The 24611-nt window shown below is 54.7% G+C and overlaps 4 protein-coding genes across 4 annotated transcripts in view; 2 read left to right on the top strand and 2 right to left on the bottom strand.

Moving 5' to 3' along the window:
• Positions 1 to 2130, top strand: part of VOLCADRAFT_65549 (uncharacterized protein) — a gene marked incomplete at both ends in the record, with an annotated part of 3451 nt that extends 1321 nt beyond the window's left edge. The window contains 4 exons of the mRNA XM_002955069.1: positions 155 to 354; positions 772 to 935; positions 1187 to 1370; positions 1939 to 2130. Coding sequence (XP_002955115.1) covers positions 155 to 354; positions 772 to 935; positions 1187 to 1370; positions 1939 to 2130 — 740 coding nt within the window. The remainder of the gene's footprint in view (positions 1 to 154; positions 355 to 771; positions 936 to 1186; positions 1371 to 1938) is intronic.
• Positions 2131 to 3089: 959 nt separating this feature from the next.
• VOLCADRAFT_106642 (uncharacterized protein) lies at positions 3090 to 5894 on the bottom strand (the record flags this gene model as incomplete). The annotated part of the gene is made up of 3 exons (XM_002955012.1): positions 5547 to 5894; positions 3297 to 3566; positions 3090 to 3211 (listed from the first exon to the last, which is right to left on the bottom strand). The coding sequence occupies exons 1-3, from the start codon at positions 5587 to 5589 to the stop codon at positions 3090 to 3092; spliced, it is 435 nt and encodes a 144-aa protein (XP_002955058.1). The 5' UTR covers positions 5590 to 5894.
• A 6186-nt stretch (positions 5895 to 12080) lies between these two features.
• On the top strand, positions 12081 to 12326 carry VOLCADRAFT_65556 (uncharacterized protein; the record flags this gene model as incomplete). The annotated part of the gene is made up of 1 exon (XM_002955068.1): positions 12081 to 12326. A coding segment is annotated over one exon (246 nt), but the record flags the coding sequence as incomplete, so codon positions are not given.
• Positions 12327 to 16380: 4054 nt separating this feature from the next.
• Positions 16381 to 16695, bottom strand: VOLCADRAFT_37371 (uncharacterized protein; the record flags this gene model as incomplete). Its single annotated transcript, XM_002955011.1, has 1 exon — positions 16381 to 16695. A coding segment is annotated over one exon (315 nt), but the record flags the coding sequence as incomplete, so codon positions are not given.
• Between the last annotated feature and the right edge of the window lie 7916 nt (positions 16696 to 24611).

The raw sequence follows: 24611 nt of genomic DNA, 5'->3' as shown, positions 1-24611 counted from the left end.
GAGGGGGAGGAGGAGGAGGGGGAGGAGGGGGCGGGGGAGGAGGAGGAGGAGGATGAAGATGAGGGCAGCCGGGGTGGGATAGACACACGTTAGATGCAATGACATCGAGACGCAGTGTACACCTACCGTACTTTGACCCTGATCCCTGATTTAGCAAGCCCTGCATTGCCCCAATACCGGCATCGGTACGGCACCCGTACGGCACCTCCTTTCAGGCATCTCCACGAAGCCCACATCCGCACCCGCATGGGGAACTACTCCCTGAGCGGTCTTGTGGGCTTCGAGATGGGGCGGAAGGTGGTGGGCGTCATCGGTACCGGCGCCATTGGCATCCAGGCGTGCCGTATCCTGAAGGTACGAACGCCGTACGTAACTCTTGTGGCACACGCACGTGCTGGTTCTGGGAAGCTGCTCCGAAGCTCGGGAACTCAGGAACTTATTCGCGTTGAGCTGTGCGGCCGTCCCGGTTATCGCCGTCCCGGTGCCGCCCCCTTCCTTTTCAAAGACTGGGAGAGCTCCACCTTTCCCTGGGCTAGCCTTTCTACGTCCAGCCGAGTCCGGTTATCCTAGCCGGGCGCCTGTCGTCCACGTCGCAAATGGGATGGCGACATGCTCTCCCTGTTGCGTGGGGCAGGGATATCGCGCAACAAGAAATAGCGGGACGTGGGGAGGGACTCTCTGCCCCATCCTTTGTCCTATGTCGTGCGCACACGGGGTTCCTGACCCGGCTTTACGGGCGTGCGCCGTCCGCGTGGTGGGGTGTTACGGCAGGGCATCGGCTGTACGGTGCTGGCGTACGACGTGTACCACAACCCCAAAGTGGAGGCCATGGGCATTCCGTACGTGTCCTTGGAGGAGATGCTTCCCAAGTGCGACATCATCACGCTGCACTGTCCGCTGTTGCCGTCCACTCGTCACTTGATCAACAGAGAGACGTAAGCCGTGTCCGTTGGGGTCCCACCAGCTAGCTGCGGTACCAGCTGCGGCCTCCCGGGGTCTTTATGGGTTCGCAGGACACACCTTGCCGATTTCCGGGAAGCCCTTTGTGAACTGGTGTGACTGGATTTCCTGTTCCCTCCATTCCCTTCATCCCGTCCCATCCATATTTTCACCTTGCGGCCTCTTGTGTCGCACCATTCTCGCCACCTTGTCCGCCACCGCCGCCGTTCTCTCCTCCCGTATCCAGCGTCCAGCACATGAAGCCAGGAGCCATGTTGATCAACGTGAGCCGAGGCGGACTGATTGAGAGCGAGGCGCTGTTCGATGCGCTTGAAAGCGGCCAGATTGGGGCTCTGGGGCTGGACGTGTACGAAAACGAGGGCGGGCTATTCTTCGTGGTACGGCTGGGAGGCATAGCGGTGGGATTGTGGGTGGCGGCGGAATGGGTTGCGACTGCTGGCGGCGGATGTTGTGTAAAGTACTGGCGGACCTCGTGAGCTTGTGTCCGTGGTTCGCTGTGTGAAGCTGGTGGGGAAGATGACGGGCAGGGTGCAAGGGAGAGAGGGGAGAGAGAGAGAGAGGGGATCTCGGGTGGTTCCAGTCTCTCGCTGCACTCCTCGGCCGTGTGGCTCGGCCGGACTGCGTACCCACACCCGGGGCCCACATCCTGCGCCCCTTTTGGTCAATGTTGTACGGCAGGATTACACCATGTACGAGACGCAGACACGTATGCAGAATTGGGACCGCAAGTTCAAGGTGGGTTTCCCGTCCAGAGCACCCTTCGCTCTCGCTCTTTCTTCCGTACTGCACTCACGCGCTCCATGTCTACCTGTCTGTCTGTCTATCTGTGTCTATGTAACGGCTTCCCATGTCCCACCATCCGCCCAACCCCTATCCCTCCCCCCCCCCCGCGCAGCCATGTGCACTTTCGTCATTGTCTTCCTTCACCTCGCTCCCCCCTATGCCCCACCCCCCACCTCATGTCACCACCACATTTAGACGCTCTTGAGCTACCCTCAGGTCCTGGTCACACCGCACTCGGCGTTCCTGACCCAGGAGGCCCTCTTCAACATCGCCACCACCACATGTCAGAACATTGCCGACTTCGTTCTGGGCAAGCCCCTGGTTAATGAAGTGAAGCCGCCGGCGCCGGCCACCGTAGCAGAGACCGTGACCGTAGTTCCCAGTTGATTAATTACATCTTATCGATCTGCGCTTATTTGGCCTTCCGGGTCGATTGATCCTGATTGGAATATTGCAAGCCTATTGAGGTCAGGGTGACTTGTTAGGCGACCAGTTGGAAGTCCAATTGTTTTTTTTACTTGATGAAAGCTAAATTTATGAAGTTTGTGAACCGACATGGAGGAGAGGAGTGGAGCGCGTGAGAGGAGAGGAAGTGCGAGCAAGGAATACTTTTCATGTTGAAGACGAAGTTGGCTGGAGAATGGCATTGCAATCCGGCTGTCGTCCTCCGTCGTGCACAGTACTACTACTGCTACTACTACTACTACTGCCCACTTGGGCTGGGAGTGAAGGTGGCGGGTACACGCGTAAACCTTGGTGAGGGTGACGCGTCTCAACCAATATTGCTCCTGAAAGACGGGGGCGAGGTATGGCGTCTAGACGTTGCTCAGCAGCAAGCCATGCTTGTGGAGCTGGACGCGACGCAGTGGGAGGGAAGTGATGCGGTCCTGAAAGACAAGGTCGTGAAGTTATTGACCACAGCGAGCACGCACGACTATGTGCGGATACGCGATTATCTACTACTGCTACTACTACTATTACTACTGCTACTTCTACTACTGCTACTACTACTACTATAATACTACTACTACAGGCGGGTTGTGTGGCCATGCAGGCTTACACAACCGGTGCGTGTTTCCCTTCTTGGTAATCGGCACCGGGGAACGTTGTGGGGACGTTGTGCTCTGCTGGCGGATGCGGATGCGGAGCACCGGGACATGTGATGCTTATGTATCTGCGAGAGACTGCGTTTCGTTCCGTGTGCACTGCGCTGCCCTGCTACGGTCCTCCTCCACATCTCCCCGCGAGGTAACCCTGAACGCGACACTTGTGAGAGCGAGCCTTGCGAGCCCTTGCGAGTGTGTGTGTGGGACTGCCGTAAGAAGTGTTGGGTGTTTAATGCTGTGTCAGGCAAGGGCCGTGGAGGGGGGGGCCTGAAGGGGCGCCTTGCCGTTTCTGCTTCGGGCGGCTAGGATTCTAGAGAGTTCTAGAGGATTCTTATCCTTGGAGCCTTGCTGGGTACTGGTAGCTGCAGTGGATGCGGTTGAAACAGGCGGGGTGCTTACTCGGGGGGGGGAAATTGCTCCCAAGTATGTGCTTCTCACTTCGCGCACCGTTGGATCGCGATGGAATCTCCTGCCAGGATCTGGATCTAGATTCTGGATGTAGAGTCTGGTGTACGGAACCCGCTGCAGCCGCCTGTACGGCCACCCACAAGGGCAGTCCGGGCCTCTGCCCTAACTGCTTGGTGGAATTGATGCAGCGACGGCGCCTCAACGTTGCAGCGGCAGTTGCTGCTGGTGATGTTACGGCTCGGATACATTTTTGAGCGTGGGGGAGTTGGGCGGGAGAGAGGCAGGGACCTGTGGAGGGGGGGATCCGTCCTGCCGGTAGGGACAGCGATGGGGGAATGGGAAGGGAAGGCGGGTTATCCTGTCCGAGAGGTAGTATTAGCGAGCGTGTGCATGTGCGTGTACGTGCTAACCAACGAGAAAATGGCGCCCATGTGTGACTGATGTGTGACTGCATCCGTGCCCGTGTCAGCCGCATGCATGCAAGCATCCGTGGCGGCGTTTCTGCGAGCTGGCTGTGATGTTAACATTCGCGTTGGGAGCATCGAAGTATTCGCATTTGCATGTGCCATTTCGTCGTTCTTTTGCTCTCATCATCGTTGAGACGCGCACGCTGGAACTTGCTGTGTTGTGTCCTCAGAGGCGGTAAGGACCCTTCCTGGAGAACGCGTCTTTGGCTGGCTGGCTGTAGCCTGGTTAGGAAGCGGCGCGTGCGCGAGCAGGGCAATGATTCTGCAGGCCTGCAGATGCAATGTCGATCTACTTGACACGATTGAAGGCTCACGGTTTGACGACGTGCGTGAGCGGCTCGGCGAGCTGTGGTGGCTCCCGTTAGACGGCGTGTAGCTTTGAGCGAGGAAGGGGCTTGGTGCTGTCGGGTGACCGTTTTTTTCACGTCAGATGGGGATGGACGAAGCCGGCGGAAATGACTAAACTAGCGCTTGAGTAACTAAAATACTGGTGAGGGATCCCAAAAAATATAAAAAAATAATAATATTGCGCTTACGACGCTGTCAAAGGGACATTGTTTTAAGCGTAACACAACAACGAAGGTCAAAGTTGTTATATCTAATACAACAAAATTAAACTTCATTCAGGCGACAGCCATCCCCTTCCGTTTCTTCCCCTTTGGAAGGAGAGGCGATGAAATGCACCATTAGGGTAATACCAGGTCGTCCCTCTGATATTCCCAAAGCGACACCGTGCCATGGCAGTTGCGAAGTCTTCATTCGCGTGAGCTTCAGTATTTTCCTGCGACGTATAGCCGTTCGTGTACGATCTTATTACGCCGGGTTGTTAGGGTTATAGTTCAGTGCGTGTGGTTGCAATCTTGTCGTGGTTTCGAGGAGACGGTTGGTTTTGGTTTGAACATGTTTGAATCTCTCCAATCACTGCTGTGGCGAGGGAGGGCGCCGCGTGGTCGATCCGTCTCCGCATTCGCGCCAGCCACTTTTGCGAGGTCGTTGGCGTGCGAGTTTATTCCTATCTACCCCGGTTATTGGGTGCCCCGCGTGATCCGCATATGGGTGGTCTGCATATGCTGATGTGCGAGAAATTTGAAAGCTGTTGCTGCGCAAGCTGGATGGATCGCTTTCGTTTGGACGTTTTTCAAACTATTGCGGGCGCTGTTTGATGTTCAAGCATAGTTCACAAATCGTAAATATCGAGATATTGGAATCTGAAACCGGTAGATCTGGTAGCGTGCTTACATGCGAACCGTAGTTGGGGCGAGGAGCCCGACTATGGTTTCCCTATATCGCGAGCTGTCACAGAGGCCACTCCAGTTCCATTGGACCAATCTTGTACTTAGGTTTTGGAACTCTGTGGTTAAGAGGCCGGGAACGCTGTGTCACCGGGGATTTGTCGCTGACCTGGAGTTGGCACTTGGGGGCGTCACTGAGTGTTGGGCAAGCAAGGTACTAGCCTTTCTTACTAGCTTAGGAGTGGAACCCCCCACTAATACGCGCGGTAATGATCTTATATCGTACTACACCACCCTTAAATTGCCAGTTGAGAGCATTCTTAAGGTATTTGCCAAGCGGCTTGATGCACGGTGGGAGTGCCCGAATACCTTGGGTGACCCCCGCGTCTTCCCCATAGGAATTACCGGAGCCAAGGCGTGTCGCTATATGAACTAGATGGGAGCTGCCCCGTCAAGGGGTGCGCGTCTCAATTGGTTGGAGCACTTAAGGGACCATGCCCCAGCGACTTCATCATGTGCTCATGCGGTCTCGGTTAGGCTTGGGAGTTAGAGGTTAACAGGCCTAATGGGCGTGCGCGCACCGCGCGTACCTGCAGGCTTTGTGACTGTGGAGCGGTTGAAGATGAGTTGCATGTTTTCGAAGAATGTCCCGCTTACAAGAGCATACAAGCTAAGTATGCTGGTGACCTAGTCCTTATGGGGCGCAGCATGCGCACCACTATGACTGAGACGCCACCCCTGGCATTGGCCAGGTACCTCTCGGAAATTTGGGAGGCCAGGCACGTCGCGCTGAGGCGCTTCACCCTGAAGCGGACGAGGGAGAATGAAGATGACCTCCCGTGTACCCGCATCAATACCGATACAACGTCCATGGCCCCCCCGGCTTTTACGGACACACCCACACTTGTGTGCGGAACTTGTAACTTGTAACTTGGTAGCAAGCAGAGCTAGAGAACGGTTTAGGTTTACCTTCAGGTTGTCATAATCTTTGTTGAGTCTGAACCAGCGGTCAAACCCGAGAAACACTGAAGGCAAGCTGGCCAGGGGTTGGGCGTCAAATCGATATCCAAAGGGACTCAGCTTACGGAAATCCGGAGTAGTGGTGCTGCCATCGTTTCCTGGATACTGGATACTGCGTGTGTGGATACTGGATACTGCGTGTGTGTGTGTGTGTGGTGGTTACAGTGGGCTCCAGACTCACGAAGAGTAGAGCCAGCGGGCCAGCTGGCCGTGCATTACTGCACCTGAGAGATCAGGGCAAACAGGACACCCACCCAGACCAGACATCGCAAGTCACCTAGATCTATCGATGATGAACGCACAGCCGCACAAAGGTCGGTGGCGGCGGTGGCGAGCACTGTAAGTGCGGTAGATGCACTGTATGCGAAAATTGGCCTGGTGTGTATGCAGTATCCATTTGTGCAGAAATGACACGAGCTGCAATATGCCATCCAATGGGGATATGCTGTTTGGAGAAGACAAAGCAACAGACACTGTAGCTCATGATATGGGTGACCTGTTATTCGGGGCACACCAGCGATACATAGTTCCTTTCCCATAAGAGGGGTACGACATGAGGGGTACGACATGAGGGGTACGACATCAGGGGTACAAAATGAGGGGTACGAAATGAGGGGTACGAAATGCAGCGATAACTCTGCTAGGCCGTCCGCTGTGTGTGGCGGCTTCAGATTGCCAGGTCATAAGCTTGGATCCCTAACTGGCTGCTGCGGGGAGCACTGTACACAGGGCTTCAGGAATGGTTGACATCATGCTGGATAGCCTCACATTACACGGCCGCGCCCCCAATTCTAACAACCATCAAGCATACTAACCTGGGATTGTGCGTGCTCTGAAAATAAATTTGATAGTTTGGGAGTTGCTCCGCTGTACGGAACCAGATGTGTTACAGGCACAGGTGCATCAAGCAGCAGTACATCACCCGCGTCAGCCATGAAGGCCAATATGATGTGGTTTCCCCGTGCAGTGCTCAAATAGCTTGAGAACCGCAAATGCAGGCTGTGAAAGGTATGGTAATGGTGCTAGCAGCCAGGAGCCAGAAGGGGTGAGCTGAGTGACTGTCCTGTTTGCACCCACCCAGGAACATGACAACAAAAAAATTTGTGGGGCATGGGTGCGATGAGAGTGCCAATCATATTTTTTTGCATGATTCGGCGGACATGCTTTCTACCATGTTGCTCCTTGGCTTAGAATTGTAAGCCCATGCGCCCCTCACCAATGGCTGACTCACCACAGCCCCCTCAGATCATCCAGTTGCATTCTTCTATGAAACCACATGTACATTCACGAAACACTCCCTACGACAGCAAGCAACTCTGAACGATGTTCACCGCCATCATTTCCCCCCGTTCATCACCGCCGTTCATCATTTCGCGCCGCTTCAACACCTGCACACTCAAAGATGTAACAACTCCCTAGCACTCAGCTATCCTCCGAAGTCATTATGGTGGGCAAGCCTACATATCCGCGTGGCGTGCGGCTTCAGCTGCTCCTGGTCAGCAGGTGTTACGCGTGTGTGTGTGTGTGTGTGTGTGGTGGTTACAGTGGGCTCCAGACTCACGAAGAGTAGAGCCAGCGGGCCAGCTGGCCGTGCACTGCACTAGAGACTGATATACAAATTAGACAGTCAAAACCGCGACCAAAGGGAAGGCTCAGGATCCCCAGTTATTATTGAATAGGCCTGAGCCTCAAAAGTCCTCCAATTAAGACAATAAAAAAATAAGTGATAGCTAATCGCCCATCGGTGACCGCTCCCGTGAGCATAATAATTTGCCTGACACAATTCGCAAGAAGGGGTGATTTGCGCCAACAGAATCCCAACCTTTCCGTGGAATTCCCAGAGCTGCGAAACCCTGAAGGCGGCCCCAAAAGTCAACAACAACTCGACAAATGGCTCCTTCCGTAAGGGAAGGGCCAGGTAACAGTGTCGGGTTGGTTTTCATGTTTGCAACCATATGTCGTCTCCCATGCTCCATGGCTTACACTGCAGCACTAGCCACAACATCCCAAACACATTGTTGCACTGTTTGTGGGGCTTGGACAAGCCAAAGTTGTTCCCTTGACTGGCAATCCTATCGACAGAGTAAGTTGATCTGCTACTGCCTGTGCCACCGGACAGGCCCAGAAGTGATGACAGCAAGGCGATACACCTCCCAGGGAATGTACTGGATAACCTCCACAACCACACACTGTTGGCCGCGACATCCTGAGATGGGAACTTCCTAACATAGGCAACCCATCTGTAGTAGCTGGTACACAGTCTGCCTCCTTGCATCTCGGCTGATCCCTTTCTCCTTAGGCTTAGGGTGTATTTCCAGTGCGGATTAAGGCCAGGGATTAGGGCACGGACGTCCTTGGTACGAGCTTACCACATAGTTTCGTTCCATAAGGGAACCAAAGATTGAAAAGACGAGGTAAGCTTGCCAACAACTTAGCCGTTTGAGCAAGTATCGATGGAGGACAGAGGCTTAATCCCTGGCCTTAATCCGCACTGGAAATACACCCTTAGTTTAATAAAATGTAATCCACTGATTTCCAGTTGTCCTGAATGGTAGGCCGAGATATAAGCTACCCGGGCGGGGTGCTCTGGCCAGACACTGTAGTATCACGACTACTAGGTGTTTGGAGTTCAAGACTCTGCTGCCGCCATATAGATTGTTTCGTACGCGTCTATGTACGCTAGTGCTTGCTGCTGGGTTGGTCTCCTTCCTGCCTCGGTGAGGACTGTCAACTCAACGCTTCCGCTTAGTCAGTCGACCCGTCAGGTGAGCGACTGCTACACAGGCACCCGCTCCCCTGGGTGTGGCCCACGGTCGCCTAGACCAGGTGATCGCTCGGCTCCGTCCTTCTCCTCTCGTGGACCAGGAAGCTGCTTATCAGCGGGGTCTGGCCGCGGCCAACCAGTGGCTCCTGGGGGCCTTAGCCTTTTTTTCCACGGTGTCTCGCCAGGATGGTGCCGCCACCGAGTTCTTGAATTGGCTTTCCAGCCATGGCCGTGGTCGGGACTGGTGGACTTGTACACCTGATGAAGTGCTTGTCTACATGACGGTTTGGTGGTTGTCTCGACATCAGGGCCGGAGTGGTGGCCCCGCTGGGCCTGCCTGCAGCTGTGAAGTCCCACCTGTCCGCCTTGAGCGGTTTCTTCAGCCGTGCAGGCCAGGGTGGTTGCTTCGACGTCTCTACTGGCCGAGGCAACCCTTGTGATTGCGTCTGGGTCGAGGATTTCTGCGCGTCTTATCAGCGGTCTCAGGTCACCACGGGTTACACTGAGGTTTCGGCCGTACCCTTGTCATCCCGCAAGTACTGGGCCCTCGTGCAGTACCTGTGGTCGCAGGTGGCGGTGACTGATGAAGCTTTGCCTCGATTGGTCTTCCTGCGGGACCTGCTGTGTGTGCTTCTCCTGTGGCAGACCGCCCAGAGGGGTCACGTTATCGGGAAGTTGGGGTTGGGCGACTTCGTTGAACCTTCCCAGCCTGACCGACCGTACTCTGGATTCCCTCTGCCTCCGCCATGGTTCTGGGGCCCTGGCATTTGCCCTATCTTATGCTTCCGCCAGCGGGGAACGAAGACCTACCAGCTGGTGTGCGCCCCTCTGGTGCTGCTGCACCCCAACAGTGTGGAACCTGCCTTTTGCATCCCGCGGACGCTGGCCTTGTACATGTGGTCCTGTGCTCAGCCTGGTGCCCCTCCTGGGAGCACCGTTCAGGACACGCTGTTCCGCCCGCTGATGGCGGACCAGCGGGCTTTCAAGGTGGAGGCGCTGCAGAGTGCCACTCTCACAGCGCGGTTACTGCTACACCTGCGATCTGCCCAGATGTACACCGGGGAAACTGTGCATTGTTTCCGCCGTGGTGCACTGCAGGCCGCGGCGTCGGCCGGTGAGGGAGTTCCCGCCCTGATGGAGTTCAGCCAGCTCCGGACTCCGGCAGTGCTGGAGCGTTACCTGGATCCCTATCGTCATGACCGCAATGTGCAGCCCCATAACTAGTGTCTGCTTCGTGGCTTAGCGGGTTTTCAACCCCTAGGCGATTTACTTTAGTCGCCGGAGGTCTCTGGGCTTTACCTCTAGGATGACTGGCTGAGTGGTCTTGTTGCTCGCACCACCCCAAACTACACAAGGGAGGGAATGGGAGGGGTGTAGTTTGGCTGGCTCCTGGTTGTCTCTACCCGCTACCTTAGCGAAGAGACGTTAAAATGGTAATGAGAGAGAGAAACTGGTTTGCGCGGATGCTTGCTATGTTGGAGTTCTCTTGCTGTTGTACCACCGTTGTTGCGAGCATTTAAGTCTCTGTAAGTGCTTGAATGTAAATGCTCGTCGCTCCGTAACTGACTAGCATGAAGTGGGCCTTTGCATCTAGCCTTACACCCGATCCCAATGTTTAATCAGGCCACACCACATCCCAGCCACACACCCCTGCGGCTCGTCTGCCAGTCTCAGCCTTGTCATGATTCTGGGCTTCCCTGGATCCTCGCCTTCGCTATCGTCCCTGTCGTACTCTCGCGCCTAGTCGGGCCTTGCCCTTTACCACAAAATGTACACTACTTCGACCACATAACTTGGGGCCTTCGGTTTCCTCTCTGCGCCGCCTGGGACCTGGGGATCCGGCCTGAACAGGGTGGAGATGTGTGGTAAACGCCTCCACGCTTTGATGGGTAACGTTGCCAGCCTAGCTCTCCACCATCGTGGCCAAACCGGCGTGATCAGGACGCAGTCCGGCTTCTCCTCAGCAATCTTGTGCACTACTCGCCCCATCTGGTCGAACGGGGGGTTAAGGTACAGAATGCCCTGGCGGCTCCATTTTCCCCAGTCTTGGGTGAAGGCGTCTACCGCAAGGGTGTGGGGGCTCCAATAGCGAGCAAAGAAGCGCCCTGGTATTTTCGTGGAGAACTCGTCCACAAACATGTCTACCGTGGGCCTGCATCCTTTCAGACATGGCTCCGCCCACAGACTTGCAAACACCGCGTCATCTAAGCACCACTGCGAGCTGTCTTCGAACTTGGAGAGCATGTCCGTGTACTGCTGTTGCTGCTCCGAGCATGGGTGCCAGACCAGCTGCACCTCCAGGTCCCACTCTGCGCACTTCATGTACAGCTCGTCTACTCGCTGCAGGCACAAGCCCTGCCCTTTCATACCTAGCACGCACAAGGTTGCGGCCTGGCTGTTGGTGTGATACTGCAACGACCTTCCTGCTAGCAAGTGTGGGCCCTCACACTTGATCCAGTCGAGCGCTAGCGCTACCATGCGAATTTCCCGTTCTGTACTAGACATTTCCCCCCGGGCCATGCACTCTGACTCTTCCGGGGTGAACAGCACTCTCATCTCGCTCGCTTCTCCTTCCCCTAGTTGACGATCCGGCAGATCCGGCAGGTAGGCGGTGTAGGCTTTCTCGGAGGCGTCCCCTGCCACTCTCAGCACTAGGGCTGGACCACGCTGCCACCACATCTTACCGTTCTTGAGGCGCAGCAGGGTGAGGAAAAGCCGCGCCCTGGAGAGGAAAGTGGCTGGGTCTCCCGCCGCTTCGTCCCAGTCTGCTGCTCCTGCTGCTGCCCACCCAGCCACACACGCGTGGAGCAGCACTGTAGCCACCACCGGGCTCATAGCCATGATCCGGCCAGCCACCCGTGCTACTTCCCTGGCTGTGATCGAATTCGGTCCCGTGGTCTCCAGGTACTCGACCGATTCGGCCAGCTGGTGTACTTTGTCCTCAGGTACTTCGAATACCTCGCACTGCGTGTCGACAATGAAGCCTAGAAAGTTGACACGGTGGGACGGTCGCAGCTGGCATTTCTCGAGGCTCAGGGTGAAACCCAAAGTCGTGAGTAGGTCGACGACTGCTCGGCACAGGTGTTGTGCCACCGTGAGTGTCCTCGCTGCCACCGCACAGTCGTCAATTAGGTAAGCCAGGTCTAAGCCTTGCTCTCACATCGGTCGAAACAGCTCCTGTTCCAGCAGGCTGTAGACCCAGCAGGCCAGGGTGAAACCGAACACCATTATGAGCCAGTAGTGTAAGTCGCCACCCCATTCAAAGGCGGCAAAGCAGTACATGTCTGGGTGCAGCAGTAGGTTCCAGTAACCGCTTTTGTCGTCTGTTGTGAAGAGGTAATCGCCCCTTCGCAGGAAGCCTGGCAAGTCCGAGATGTGCTCGTATTTTAGCGGCGGGATCTCCATGACGAGGTTAGGGTACATGGGGTTCATGCATAGGCGCAGCTTCTTGCCTTCTACTACCCGTAGGCCGTTGATGACCGTTGGTGGTCCCCACTCTGAGGGCCACTTTCACATCACCCCCATGTCCAAGCATTTCTGGATCTCTGACGTGACAAACGCGCTATGCAAGTTGGTGCTGCGGTGATTGGGGAACTGGATGGCATGCGGCATTCTGCCGGTTAGGTAAGTTTCTGGGTCCACCTCGCGGCCAGTGGCTTGGCTGATCATTTGGAGGACTATACGGTGCTTCTTGCGGCGCTGTGGGGGAACTGAGGGTCCCAAGCCGGGCGTTCCCACCCAGGTGAAGCACACTCCTTCCTCTAAGAATGCTAGCAACAGGTGTTGGTTGCAAGTTAACGATCATGTCCCGTTGTGGAGTTCGAAGTAGCGGCGCCATAACGGGCTGCATGCTCATGGGAGACCTGGCTGGAAATCGGCTGGGTTTCGAGCTGTGCTTCGTACATCTTGTTCGAACTTCGCTTCTGGCGTCGGCGGTGTGTCTGAGGGCCCAGCATGTGTTGCCGCGATGATGCCGAGGCATGCCCGGTTCAGCTGTTCTGCTGCGTGCGGTAGGTCTGTGTAAGAGGGATCAGCTCCCCTGGCATTCTCAACTGAGTACTCTTTGCCTGGTGTTACATTGGTGCGAATTTCTAGGAGGTGGGAACTCCCTGGATCGATTCCGGTTGCGAACATATCGCACACCAGGCAAGATGCAGCATACTCTTACCCCTAAAGTGGATGCCTGGGTGGGTGAGAAGTTTACCAGCTGAGTAAAAACAAAGTCCTCCATCTCGGATGGGGACTGACGAAATGTCAATAACACTCAGACTCACAATCCTACGGGATCTCAAAAACAACCTAAAATCCTATGGGATATGCCTGGGGGCACCCGAGGACGTTCACTCGAGGGGAGGAGGAATGTAAGAGGGATCAGCTTCTATGGCATCTCCCAACTGAGTACTCTTTGCCTGGTGTTACAGTTTGTCTCGGGTGGTGCAGGTAACGCGACGTCGGGCGGAAAGGTGTTGGCGACAGGCACTTTCTTAAAGAGCATCAACAGCATGTCTTCTTCTGGGTTGCACCAGGTGCCAGCATCTTGACCGTCTATCTCCGGTGATAGGGGGTCTTCTGCCCCATGTGATCTCTCACCCTTCCCGATCTGACTGGTGTCTGGGTCTAGCGTTCCTTTTTTCTCTCTCTCCGGCCAGTTGCTACTCTCAATCGCCGTCTGCAGCCAGTGTCAAGGTAACAGCCAATCAAATGCCTGCACCTTATCAGGTACGGTAGCAAGAGAGCTACCCAAGCGCCTCGCCCACAAATCACGCCTTCCTTCCTGAGCACTAGGTGTTCTATCGCTAGGTCCACCCTAGTTTCCCGGACTAACTCGCCAAGTACCGCTTAGCCCCCTCCAAAGCTGGGCCCTGCCTGTCTCTTCGCAGCCAACTCCGTCACCAAGCGCCAAACTGTCCACTTGAGGTCATTGTGCTCGAATTTGCAGCTTGGGGGGCCGCCATATGGGCATGGCTTCCCCAGGAGTGCCACATTGCAGCAAATAGCTGGATGAAGGGACTTGGCTATCCGGAACAGGTTGTCGCTGTCCTGGCACAGCTCTGCTGGGAGATTGTGCCTACTGAGCTCATCTTTCACTGTATCAAGGGCCGCCTGCCACGGTGCAGGCCCTTGCCTGCCGCGCCCTGCCAGGGTGGCGGTTTGGCAGCCCCCGCCCTGTCGGCCCTCCCCCCCCACCGGACCCGCTGCCGAACCCGCCCCTCACTCCTGCCGCCTGATCTCCGCCTGTCGCCCCACCCCGGGGACTACCCAGGATGCATGCGCCCCCACCGTTGCTTGCTTGCCAGCCGCTGTGGTATCGTGCAGCGGTGTGTGTTGGTCGTAAAAGCTTGACCACTTCATCCACCTGCTCCAGCAGGTGCCACAGGCAGCCCAGTTGTGGACCGAAGCCTTTTGCCCACATTTCTTCGGTCATATGTGCGTCGCATACAGCGCGTCTGGTGAGCTCAGATGCTGCGGCCAATAGCCATGCGTGTTGTGGGGCATCCAGGTGGGGGTGGTGCGGGTCCAGCAGACCTAAGGCACAGCCGGCCATCTCCAATCCGCCCAGTAGGGTTGCCAGCCTGTTGCTGACTGTGTGAACGTCCACATCATAGGTTGCAGAGTACACAGTTAGCAGCACGAGCAGCTCTTGCAGTTTGCTGGTTAGGCAGTCTGCCACCCACTGAGTGTATGACAGTCCCACTGGGCCCGACAGCGCTGTCATGAGGTCGCCAATGAGGGGCCCTGCTGCCCCCTAGATGACTGCCTCAACCGCGCTCGTGATGCTCGTTAATGGGGCTCAGGCGCCCAGGGACATAAGTATGCCACCCACAATTGCATCCGTCAGGTGGTGTGTGTGCGTGGTGCCATCCATGCTGGTGTTTGCTCGCAATAGGGTCTCATGATGGCGCTCTACTGTCACCACCGCCGCTTGGGCAGCCAGGTGGCCAGGGTTGGCCCCCAATCCCGTGGCCAGGGTTGCCCCCCAATCCCGTGGCCGGAGGTTGCAGCTGCCACAGCTCCGGCATCCTTTCGATCTTCCAGATACTCAAGCCACGGGCGTCAGTCTCTACTGGGCCAAAGAGCATGTTTCCGAGGAGGAGCTTACCTCCCAGCAGGGACAAACCCCCTGAATCTGCTTCTTGGCCCCTGTAGCCCTGCACCGGTGCTGGGCTGGCCACCATGTGTGGGGCGCCTTTCAGAGCGAATGGTATACCCATATTGTCCCAACTGAGGTTGCCTGCTGCCGCCAGATATGAGTTGCTATTCTCGTGATTCCTTCCCATCACCGGGGTCTCCTGCCAATCCCAGTCAGAATGGGGTGGGGCCGCTAAGCCAGCGGTAAGCCAAACACCAGCCTCTGGGTTGCTGTGGCCACCCCACTCCATGACTCTGCTACCTGGGTTCACGTTCGCTTGTAGCCCCAAGGGCAGGGCAGCCTGTCGTCCTTCTAGACGGGTGGGGACCCGGGGCTCCGTGGGCTCAGGTTCCTGCCCAAGCGCCATTAGGTGCATTTCCGCACTTCACAGTCAAGAGCACGCCATCCAGGTCCAGAATGCCCGCAGCGTGCGCTGCCAGCAGCCCCGCTAATCCGTGCTGGTGAAGGATCTGGTGGCACATATTAGTTTGGGCCAACAGCCGAGCTTGCCGCCCTGCTGCACCTGTGGCCAGGGGCTGGGAACCTGATGCCTTATCACCCTCGTCTGCTGTCGCACTGTTCCGCAGGCAGCACTTCTTGCGGGGTTCAGGTTTTCAGACCTTCCCAGGTTGCTTTACCAAACAGGTCTCGATGGGTTGGGTGCCGGTCTGCCAGGTAGGCCGTCGCTTCCCACACAGTGAGGAGATCGACTGCCGCCTTCTCGCCTGTGGCTTGTGCCCTTCCTGGGGTATCTAGGCGCTGTCGCCTGGTGGCAGGTGAACGTGCTGTCGGCGATCCCAGAAGCTGTACCAATGGCATGTGCAGGGGTGAGCCTCCCCCCAGGCCAAGAGGCCTTCTCTGGAGTCTCGCTTGGCGGGAATTTCCTGAATCGGGGCCCTGGTCGGCGGCTTGTTGGTTGTTCGGTAGATTCATGTGTGCAGTGGCGGGGGCCTCTTCCACCCCCACCCCGCGTCTCTCGCGTCCTTCCAATGCGATGTCTCTGTTCTCACACCCTCCTGCCCCTTGCTCGGGTGATTGGCTCGTTAGACCGCCTTCACGCAGTTGAGGATCTCCCCCTCCCGTCCTTTTGTGTTGTGTTGTGGTTGCTTGCGTTAGTTGTGCCATGGGATGTGTCTCTTTGGTCTTCGGGGGTTCGCTGTTGGCCCATGGGCAGAGTTGTTTTGCATGCGTGTTGACCTCCTGTAGGGGCGGAAAGTGGTGCAGGCCACCAGGGTTTGGTCTAGCTTCCCTCGCCTTGCCTCGTCATCCTAATATTGGGTATGCTAATTCAAGTCCGCCGAGCAGTGTGGCGCAATTCGCGTAAGGGGATTACTTCCTACATTGTCGGGGTCTGCTTCCGACTCGCTTTGGGGTTAGGCTCTGACTCGCTAGGAGGTCAGCATCCGGCTCGCTAGGAGTATCAGCCTCCAACTCGCTGGGAGGATCAGCCTCCAACTCGCTAAGGGAGTCAGCATCTAAACTCGCTAGGAGGATCAGCCTCCAACTCGCTAGGAGGGTCAGCCTCCGACTCGCTAGGAGGATCAGCCTCCAACTCGCTAGGAGGGTCAGCCTCCAACTCGCTAGGAGGATCCGCCTCCAACCCGCTAGGAGGATCAGCCTCCAACTCGCTAGGAGGGTCAGCCTCCAACTCGCTAGGAGGATCAGCCTCCAACTCGCTAGGAGGGTCAGCCTCCAACTCGCTAGGAGGATCAGCCCCCAACTCGCTAGGAGGATCAGCCTCCAACTCGCTAGGAGGGTCAGCCTCCAACTCGCTAGGAGGATCAGCCTCCCACTCGCTAGGAGGATCAGCCTCCAACTCGCTAGGAGGATCAGCCTCAACTCACTAGGAGGGTCAGCCTCCAACTCGCTAGGAGGGTCAGCCTCCAACTCGCTAGGAGGGTCAGCCTCCAACTCGCTAGGAGGGTCAGCCTCCCACTCGCTAGGAGGATCAGCCCTCAACTCGCTAGGAGGGTCAGCCTCCAACTCACTAGGAGGGTCAGCCTCCAACTCGCTAGGAGGGTCAGCCCCCAACTCGCTAGGAGGGTCAGCCTCCCACTCACTAGGAGGATCAGCCTCCAACTCGCTAGGAGGGTCGGCCTCTGAAGCACTAGGAAGGATCAGCCCCCAACTCGCTAGGAGGGTCAGCCTCCAACTCGCTAGGAGGGTTAGCCTCCAACTCGCTAGGAGGATCAGCTTCCAACTCGCTAGGAGGGTCGGCCTCTGAAGCACTAGGAAGGACCAGCCCCCAAAGGAAAACACTAAAGGAATCGGCCTCCGTAAGATGCTAAGAAAGTCGCCATGGGTTTACTTCCTGATTGCTAGGGTGGTCAGCCTCTGCAACACTAGTGGTCTCAGTTCTCACATCGCTAGGTGTCTCGGTTCCCGCGTCACTAGAGGAAAACTGCCACTGCGGGATGGATCAGTCCCTGCCTCTACACGTGGCAGGATGGGCATATTCCGTTGGGCAAAGCGTGTCTTCTCACCGCTGGCTACCACTCCTCTTCTCCAAACGGAACGTATTCTCTCTCACGTTGCCTAGTTCGCGTCGCGTCGCGCTTCTGAATCAAAAAGCACGAGTGTGCGCTGCTGTGTTCTCTACTCTGCCGGTCTCATGTTCTGACCACTCACCAGTCTGTCTGGGGGATTCATCTCCTCCCCATCGTCTTCAATCGCGCGCCTCACCAGCGCCCACTACAAGCAAGCCAAAAGGCCAAGGTCGGGAAAGTCAGATGGAGGTGGTCTGGGCTCGGTTCTGAGGCGGGTGCTCTGTCGTCGCTTCATTGCAATAATGTTTCCACATGGATGACATGGATGACTTTGTCGGACTGGTCCGTCGGTCGCTGCTTGTCAATGGGTCAGTCAACTCGGTATGCTTGCTTGCCTTTCTCTTCAGTAGTTACACCAGCTGGCACTGACTGCAGGAACGCTTTTATTCTCGTAAATCCCGACGAAAGACGGTAAAGCCTTCAGTCACGCCTCTCTCAGCCGGTCAACCCTCTCAGCCGGTCAACCCGCCGACACCACGCTTGTGGCTCAGTGCTGCTGACAGGAACAAAGAACTGGCAAATAAGAGAACAGAATTCCATACCTCATTCTCCATTACTAGGTAAGTTTCGTTGCTTCTTGTCCATGGCGGGTCGGTGTAGTTTAGCTGGCTCCTGGTTGTCTCTACCCGCTACCTCAGCGAAGAGACGTTAAAATGGTAATGAGAGAGAGAAACTACACGGTACGGTACCTGGTCTCGATACCGAATGTAGTAGCTGGCCGCTGAAAAGGCCTCTCGAGATGCTGGTGGTCGTGTGTAGCGTGTATTTGTAGAGCCGTACTGTGTACCAGCTACTACACCATCAACCATGAGACGCCACCAAACCTATTTTGGTTCATTTTCCCATCGCAAAAAACAACTGCGTGTTCTACATAACTAAAAACATGGGGGTCCTGGTGAAGCAGCTGCCCGCATATTAAAGGAAATAGATGGAGAAGGTGCCGAAGTCCATCAGTGAATCATGATGTGGCAGGACTGGAGAGACGAGTGCAGCAGTCTATTGTGAGTGTTGTGGGAGTGTTACAAGGCGTTTGGCGCACGGGTGAATGTATGTGCATTCAAGTCATCGTTGGCGCGTCACGTTGTAAGCTAAGCAACACGTGTACAGTTCGTGTAGCATCCGTGTTCAGCACACTTGTTGGACACGAACATCAGCATAGGTTCAGAAGTGCTCACACTCACCCAAACCTGCCGAACAGAACATACAGCATTCAGCCACGTTGCTACTGACGGTACCAGTGGTGGCGGTGGCGGTCTGCAGGGGGCCCCCCCCTGTCCAAGAGGGGCAGCATGAGCAGCGGCAGACGTGTCACCACCCGTGGAGGCATGTGGACAGCACTGCCCCTGATATGGCCACCGCCACTGCCAGTAGACCCCCTGCTACCTCTCCATCCCTCCGTGTGCAACCCGAATCTGCCACAGTGCCGCTGCCATCAGAAGGTGGCGCAGCGTGATCCATTTGTCCGCTGTGTGTACCCTTCCATGGTCCTGTAGGGGGCAACACTGCTGCCATGGCAACAACAGCAGTACCTGCAGGTCCTGTATCTACTTCTGCCCCATGCTGCTGCTGCTGTCCTAGTCCTTCTGAGCTATGCAGTGCGTCACAGCAGACAGGTCTGATTCCAGAGGCGTATGTGGGACCGTCCAGGGCCTCGTGCATCCAAAGCCTGTGGCAAAGGCCATTTGTAAATGGTCACCACGAGGTTGGTCACTAAAGCTGTTCGAGCCCCACCGCTTACTGCCGCTTCCCTTGCAGCATGTAAATATGATCTATGGCTAGCTTACCCGCAAAGCATATGCTGCACACCTCTGGACAAGTCGAGTGCCGGCTTCCTCAAAGCCGGAAAAAGGGTGGGTGCCCCCTGCATCCGTACAGGCCGGTAGCTAGCGCGGCACGTGTGACAATTGATGGGTAGTGTCAACACAGTGGGAGATGTGCTTGTTGCAGCAGTGCTGATGGTGTGGGAGCTAAGCTTGCAACGGCGGAATCGTCAGCACCGCTTGCGGGCTCCACGTGAATCGCATCCATCCCGGGTGCATGCCGCAAGTCGGAATGCCCGTGTGCGCAAATGGTAACGCAAGCTGGGTGAAGTTCGGTGCTGTCTGTGATGTTTATCCCCGAAGCGCCAGCGGCCTCAGCAATCCCCCCCACAGCGCGGCACACCGCAAGTCTCCGGAGGCCCCGAGCATTGGCTAAAGTAAATGTACAAACGAGCAGCTTGCGTATTTCATAGAGAAATGAAAGCAAATTTGCCGGCCTGCTGGTGGCAAGTCGGAATGCCCATGCGGGCAAATGGTAACACAAGCTGGGTGTTCAAGTTATCAAACGCTGTCATCTCAGAATTCAATTATGGGGATGTTTCCACTTGGATTAAAAGTCGCGGATTAAGGCATTTAGGGTGTATTTCCAGTGCGGATTAAGGCCAGGGATTAGCGTTAATCCCTGCGCTAATCCCGGCAGTGGAAATCCCACCGGGATTAAGCAGGATTAGCCGGGGATTAAGAAATTCCTCAGGACACCGTGTTCTCTAATCAGAAGATTAGCGGGAGCTAGCAAGAGATTAGGAAAGAACATAAACTGAACTTGATGCCCATGTATTTACCTGGCAACCTGTGGGTGTATTTCCAGTGCGGATTAAGGCCAGGGATTAGGGCACGGAAGTCCTTGGTAGGAGCTTACCACATAGTTTCGTTCCATAAGGGAACCAAAGGTTAGAAAGGCGAGGTAAGTTTGCCAACAACTTAGCCGTTTGAGCAAGTATCGATGGACGACAGAGGGTTAATCCCCGACGTTAATCCGCACTGGAAATACACCCTGTGACAAAAAAGTTATTACCTGGCTCGAGCCAGGTAGTAACTTTCCGTATCTGGATTAGCATTCACGGCGCCATGTCTGACGTTAATTTCTAGGTAGTTCCATATATATGATCTCAAATAAGCAATTCCTGTTTTGGGTTGCTCAAAAGGTGATGAAGAGATGAACGGCGAGAAGAGTGCGCTTCCTGTTCATATCTAATACTGATTCAATTCCTAATGCCCAAACTAGTCCAGAACTTAACAATTTTAGCTTCAGAATCACATAGGAAGTATGCATCGCCCTTTGTACGGCCTTAATCCCAGCGCTAATCCCAGGCCTTAAGAATTGCCAGGGATTAGCCGGGGATTAGCCGGGAATAGCGGGACCTTAATCCCTGGCCTTAATCCGCACTGGAAATACACCCTTATAATCCGCGCCAATTCACCGCTAATCCGTCGGAGTGTTTCATACGTCTGGATTAAGAAACGGATTGAAGTACAACATTTGCCATTCCGTGCATAAAATGCAAAAACGAGTATTGCCAGACACTTAAAAGACTATCGAGTATCAACATGAAGGCCTTGCAGCACCTTTGAACGACACCAACGTGTGGTGCATAATGCCGAACAAGAAGCACAAAGCTTCCACAAAACTAGGAACACCTACAGCCTTTATAAAGGATAACCTTCCAACATATCAATCAGGCTTTGTCTGAGGCGTTGTGAAAAGTGTTAATCCGAAATTGTCATCAGGTTTAATCCGAAATTGTCACCAGGTAGCAAATTTTTCCCACCAAGTTTGAGCTTTTAGTATAGGAAGAATGCTCGCATTTCATAGCTTATTAATCTATAATTAATCCGCGAAGCGCGTGAATACGGGCGGAAATCTCTTAACTAATCGCGCCAACCTTAATCCGCCTAATCCGCCCTAACAGGGTGTTTCCACTGAAAAGTCTGTTTGTTAGCCGCGAAAAAGTTATTGGCGCGCTAACAAACCCTAACAAAATGGTGTTTCCACTAGTAGCCCCGAAACCATCTTTTTGCACGTCATTTAGCGCCAAAACACCCTAATTCGAGGACAATATTGTAGTCTGTAAAGGAGAAATGAGGGTCGAGGTTATCTTACAGGTCGTCGCCGGGCTTCTGCCCGTTCTCATGCACTTGCTTCTGTCCCTTTCGCCGGACGGCAACCGGCTTACCGGCAGCCAGGCCGCAGCTGTTACTGCTGCTGCTAATGCCATGGGTAGGATAGCCGAGATATTGCCAGAAGGAATCGGCGAGGGCGACTGGTTCTGCGACATTTTCGGTTCGGTCAACGACGCAGGCCGGCAAGCAGTCAGGGTTGTAGACTGAAAGTGTACAGAAGACCGGGTGCAAGTAGATTTCAAAAAGGAGCTCACAAAATTTTCGCGCTCAAAGTTATCGGACCTTATTGGCTGGTCCGGGGGTCCTATAACTTTTATGGACTTACAGGGAGTCTCCACGTGGACGTTTGTTAGCGACCCTTTTAAAAATTCTCACCCTGGACGTCAGGTTTGCACGTTCTGTTTCGCAATATGACATATTCTATATAAATAAATGATAGAAATGCAAAAGGTTTGACGGAAGGCGGAGGGATGGCGAAGAACGGGGGGCCCACGTGGAGACAAGGCCCTTGTTAAACGTCCAATATGTCCGCAAAATTTATAGGCTGCCCCGGACCAGCTTTAAGCATTGTTAAATTTGTTAACTTTGAGCGCGGAAAATCTCGTGACTTCTTTTTAAATTATAATATCACCCGGTCTTTCCTTTGCTTTCCGTCTACTACCTTGACTGCTCGCCGACTTTCGCCGTTGCCGTTGACCAAGAATGTCGCAGAACCAGTCGCCCTCGCCGATTCCGTCTCAGAACTTTCCTACTTCATTGCACAATGCCTTTATGGCAACCATTCAACAGCCCATGCAGAGTCAGCTGCCCCGACTGTTTAGCGTTGCCGATGTCCATGCTGCTACCCAGGCCGCTCAGAATGGGCAACAGCCCAGCGACAATTTGCAGGACAACTGCCGTCCTCATTTCTCTTTATTGTTCAAAAAAATTTTGCTCAAGCTGGAGCGAAATGGCGCTAAAAGACGGTAAAAATATGGTTTCGGGGCTGCTAGTGGAGACAGTACTTTGTTAGGCATTGTTAGCGCGCCAATAACTTTAGCGGAGATAGTTAACAGACTTCCACGTGGAGACTCCCTGTTATTGGACCGCTAACAAGGCCCCTGTTTCCACATGGGCCATACGTTCTTCGCCGTTCCTTCGCCTCCCAACATTCCCTTTTCATTTCTATCATACATTTATATAGAATAAGCGATATTGCAAAAGAAAGTGAGCAAAGGCGAGGTGCCGGGTGAGAATTTTCAAAAAAGTCGCTAACAAACTTTTCAGTGGAAACACCCTGTAATCCGCGCGATGTTTCCATATGCGACGGATTAAGCCTTAATCCGCGACTTTTATCCAAGTGGAAACACCCCCTAACAGAAAACGGCATTTACCTATGGAGCAACAACTAATCGGACCTTACAGGGCCTGATTTTCCATTGACTTTTAGTACCTGGTTTCCTGTGTAGTTTGCTTCCTTCAACCTACTTTTGAGTAAGATGCGATTGTTACAGTGGACCCCGAACGGGTCGAGTGCAACGCCCATTTTGAGTAACAGTTTGCTCGCCAATACTGTACGGCACGTGCTCTTGCAACGTGACATCATAAGTCTCCGCATCCTTGACAAGTTTTTACGGTGTACCAATCAGGTGGTACAATAAATGCCATGCTTATCATGATGAACAGGACTTGGTCAGCCAACTTTATGGGGCCACCGAATAGCAGCCAGGAAAAAAGCTGGCAAATACATAAAGAAAACAATGCCTAGGACAACACCATAACGGCATTTAAATGCCGGTGCCTTGGCCAGTGCTACAACAGCAGGGGTCTTAAACCTGCAAGATGCTAACCCTTGCATAACTGCCACCATAGATGGCAGCGACATCTGCTTCCCATCTATGGTAATAGCAGTTATGCAAGGGTTAGCATCTTGCAGGTTTATAATAATAATAATAATAGTACGCCGGCCGGGGCCTGGCGTGTGTTAAGGGGGTGGGGAACTGAGGGGCGGCGTAGCCGCTCCTGTATGCCCGCACCACCGTGGGAAACCGTTCGGGTTGTACCTGTTACTTGACTGTACCCTCCATTACTCGCCGCGCCCGGATAATCGTGCCCGCTGCTTCGATTGCTTGCCGGTGGAGGTGCAGGCAGGTCTTCTGGGCCTGCTCAGCGGACGAGCCGAGTCTGCATAGTAGCGGTTTTAGTGTGTTGGTTAGAGTCCCAGTACTTCCCAGGGTGACAATTTGCGCCTCGGTGTAGTGCACCGTCCAGCCTGCTTTCGTGAGTTCCTCTGTTAGCCGTGCATGCTGTGCGGTTTTCTGTTCGAGTTTGTCGGAGTGCTGCAGGTCACTGGTGTAGCCCACTTCAACAATGTAAACATCGTGCTTGGATTTGCACTCCGGCCCCTGGTACCGTTTGCGCTTGGTTCTGTGCGCGGGGAGGTCGGGGATGAACAGGATGTCTGGGCGGAGGCGACGGATTTCTTCGTCCGCTAAGTGTGGCAGCATCCATTTGGGGACGCGCGTCCCACTGCAGTACGGCGGGAGATCCTCTTCTTTACCGGCGTCCATAATCATGAAGCCACCACCGTGGTGGCCTTCGTTGACGCAGTCGGCAATAGTGCGCGTCGCTTGGTTATGCCGGTTGATGTACATGCCCTTCATGGTTGGGTGGGGGCACCCGCCGAGTATGTGGGCTCCTGAGTCGGGTGTGGGGCCGGTCGGGCCGCAGCTGCGGCAGATAGGGCAGTTGCCGTCTCCGCCTCGTCCGTAAAGTTTCTTTAGTTTAGCATTAAATAGCAGCCCGTATCGAGCTTTCAGTACTTGTAGTTTGAGCCAGTGTGACATCTTTGCGTTACTGAGGAAGGAATTGCTAGATTTGGGGTCTAACTTCGAGGCGGTGTTACGCCATTTTTCAGTTAGTATTGTGTCGTTGGTATAGCCTGCGAAGGTACCTTGCTGGAGACGCTTATAAAGGCCTTTGTTCAGGTCATTAACGTAAAGACCGGTGTCGCGTTGTTTCAGCCAGAACACTTTATCGAACGGGGCATTGTCGGCCTTTTCAGTAAATGTTGCTGGGTTCTCACCTCGTGCGACCGATGTTGCTCCTTTGTCAGCTTTGTCATTACCATCAAGGCCTGTGTGCGATTTCACTTTCAGGAAGTGAACGGTTATGTTCTGTTGGGCGCATTCGTACAGTAGGTCGGCGATGTCCATTAGTAAGGCTTTGTGCTTGGAAATATGCAGTTTACTCGGATCGTTTACTGCTCTTTTGAT

Source organism: Volvox carteri (assembly GCF_000143455.1).
Source record: "Volvox carteri f. nagariensis unplaced genomic scaffold VOLCAscaffold_48, whole genome shotgun sequence".
NCBI classification, from domain to species: Eukaryota; Viridiplantae; Chlorophyta; class Chlorophyceae; order Chlamydomonadales; family Volvocaceae; genus Volvox; species Volvox carteri.
This window is presented reverse-complemented; position numbering and strand designations above follow the sequence as displayed.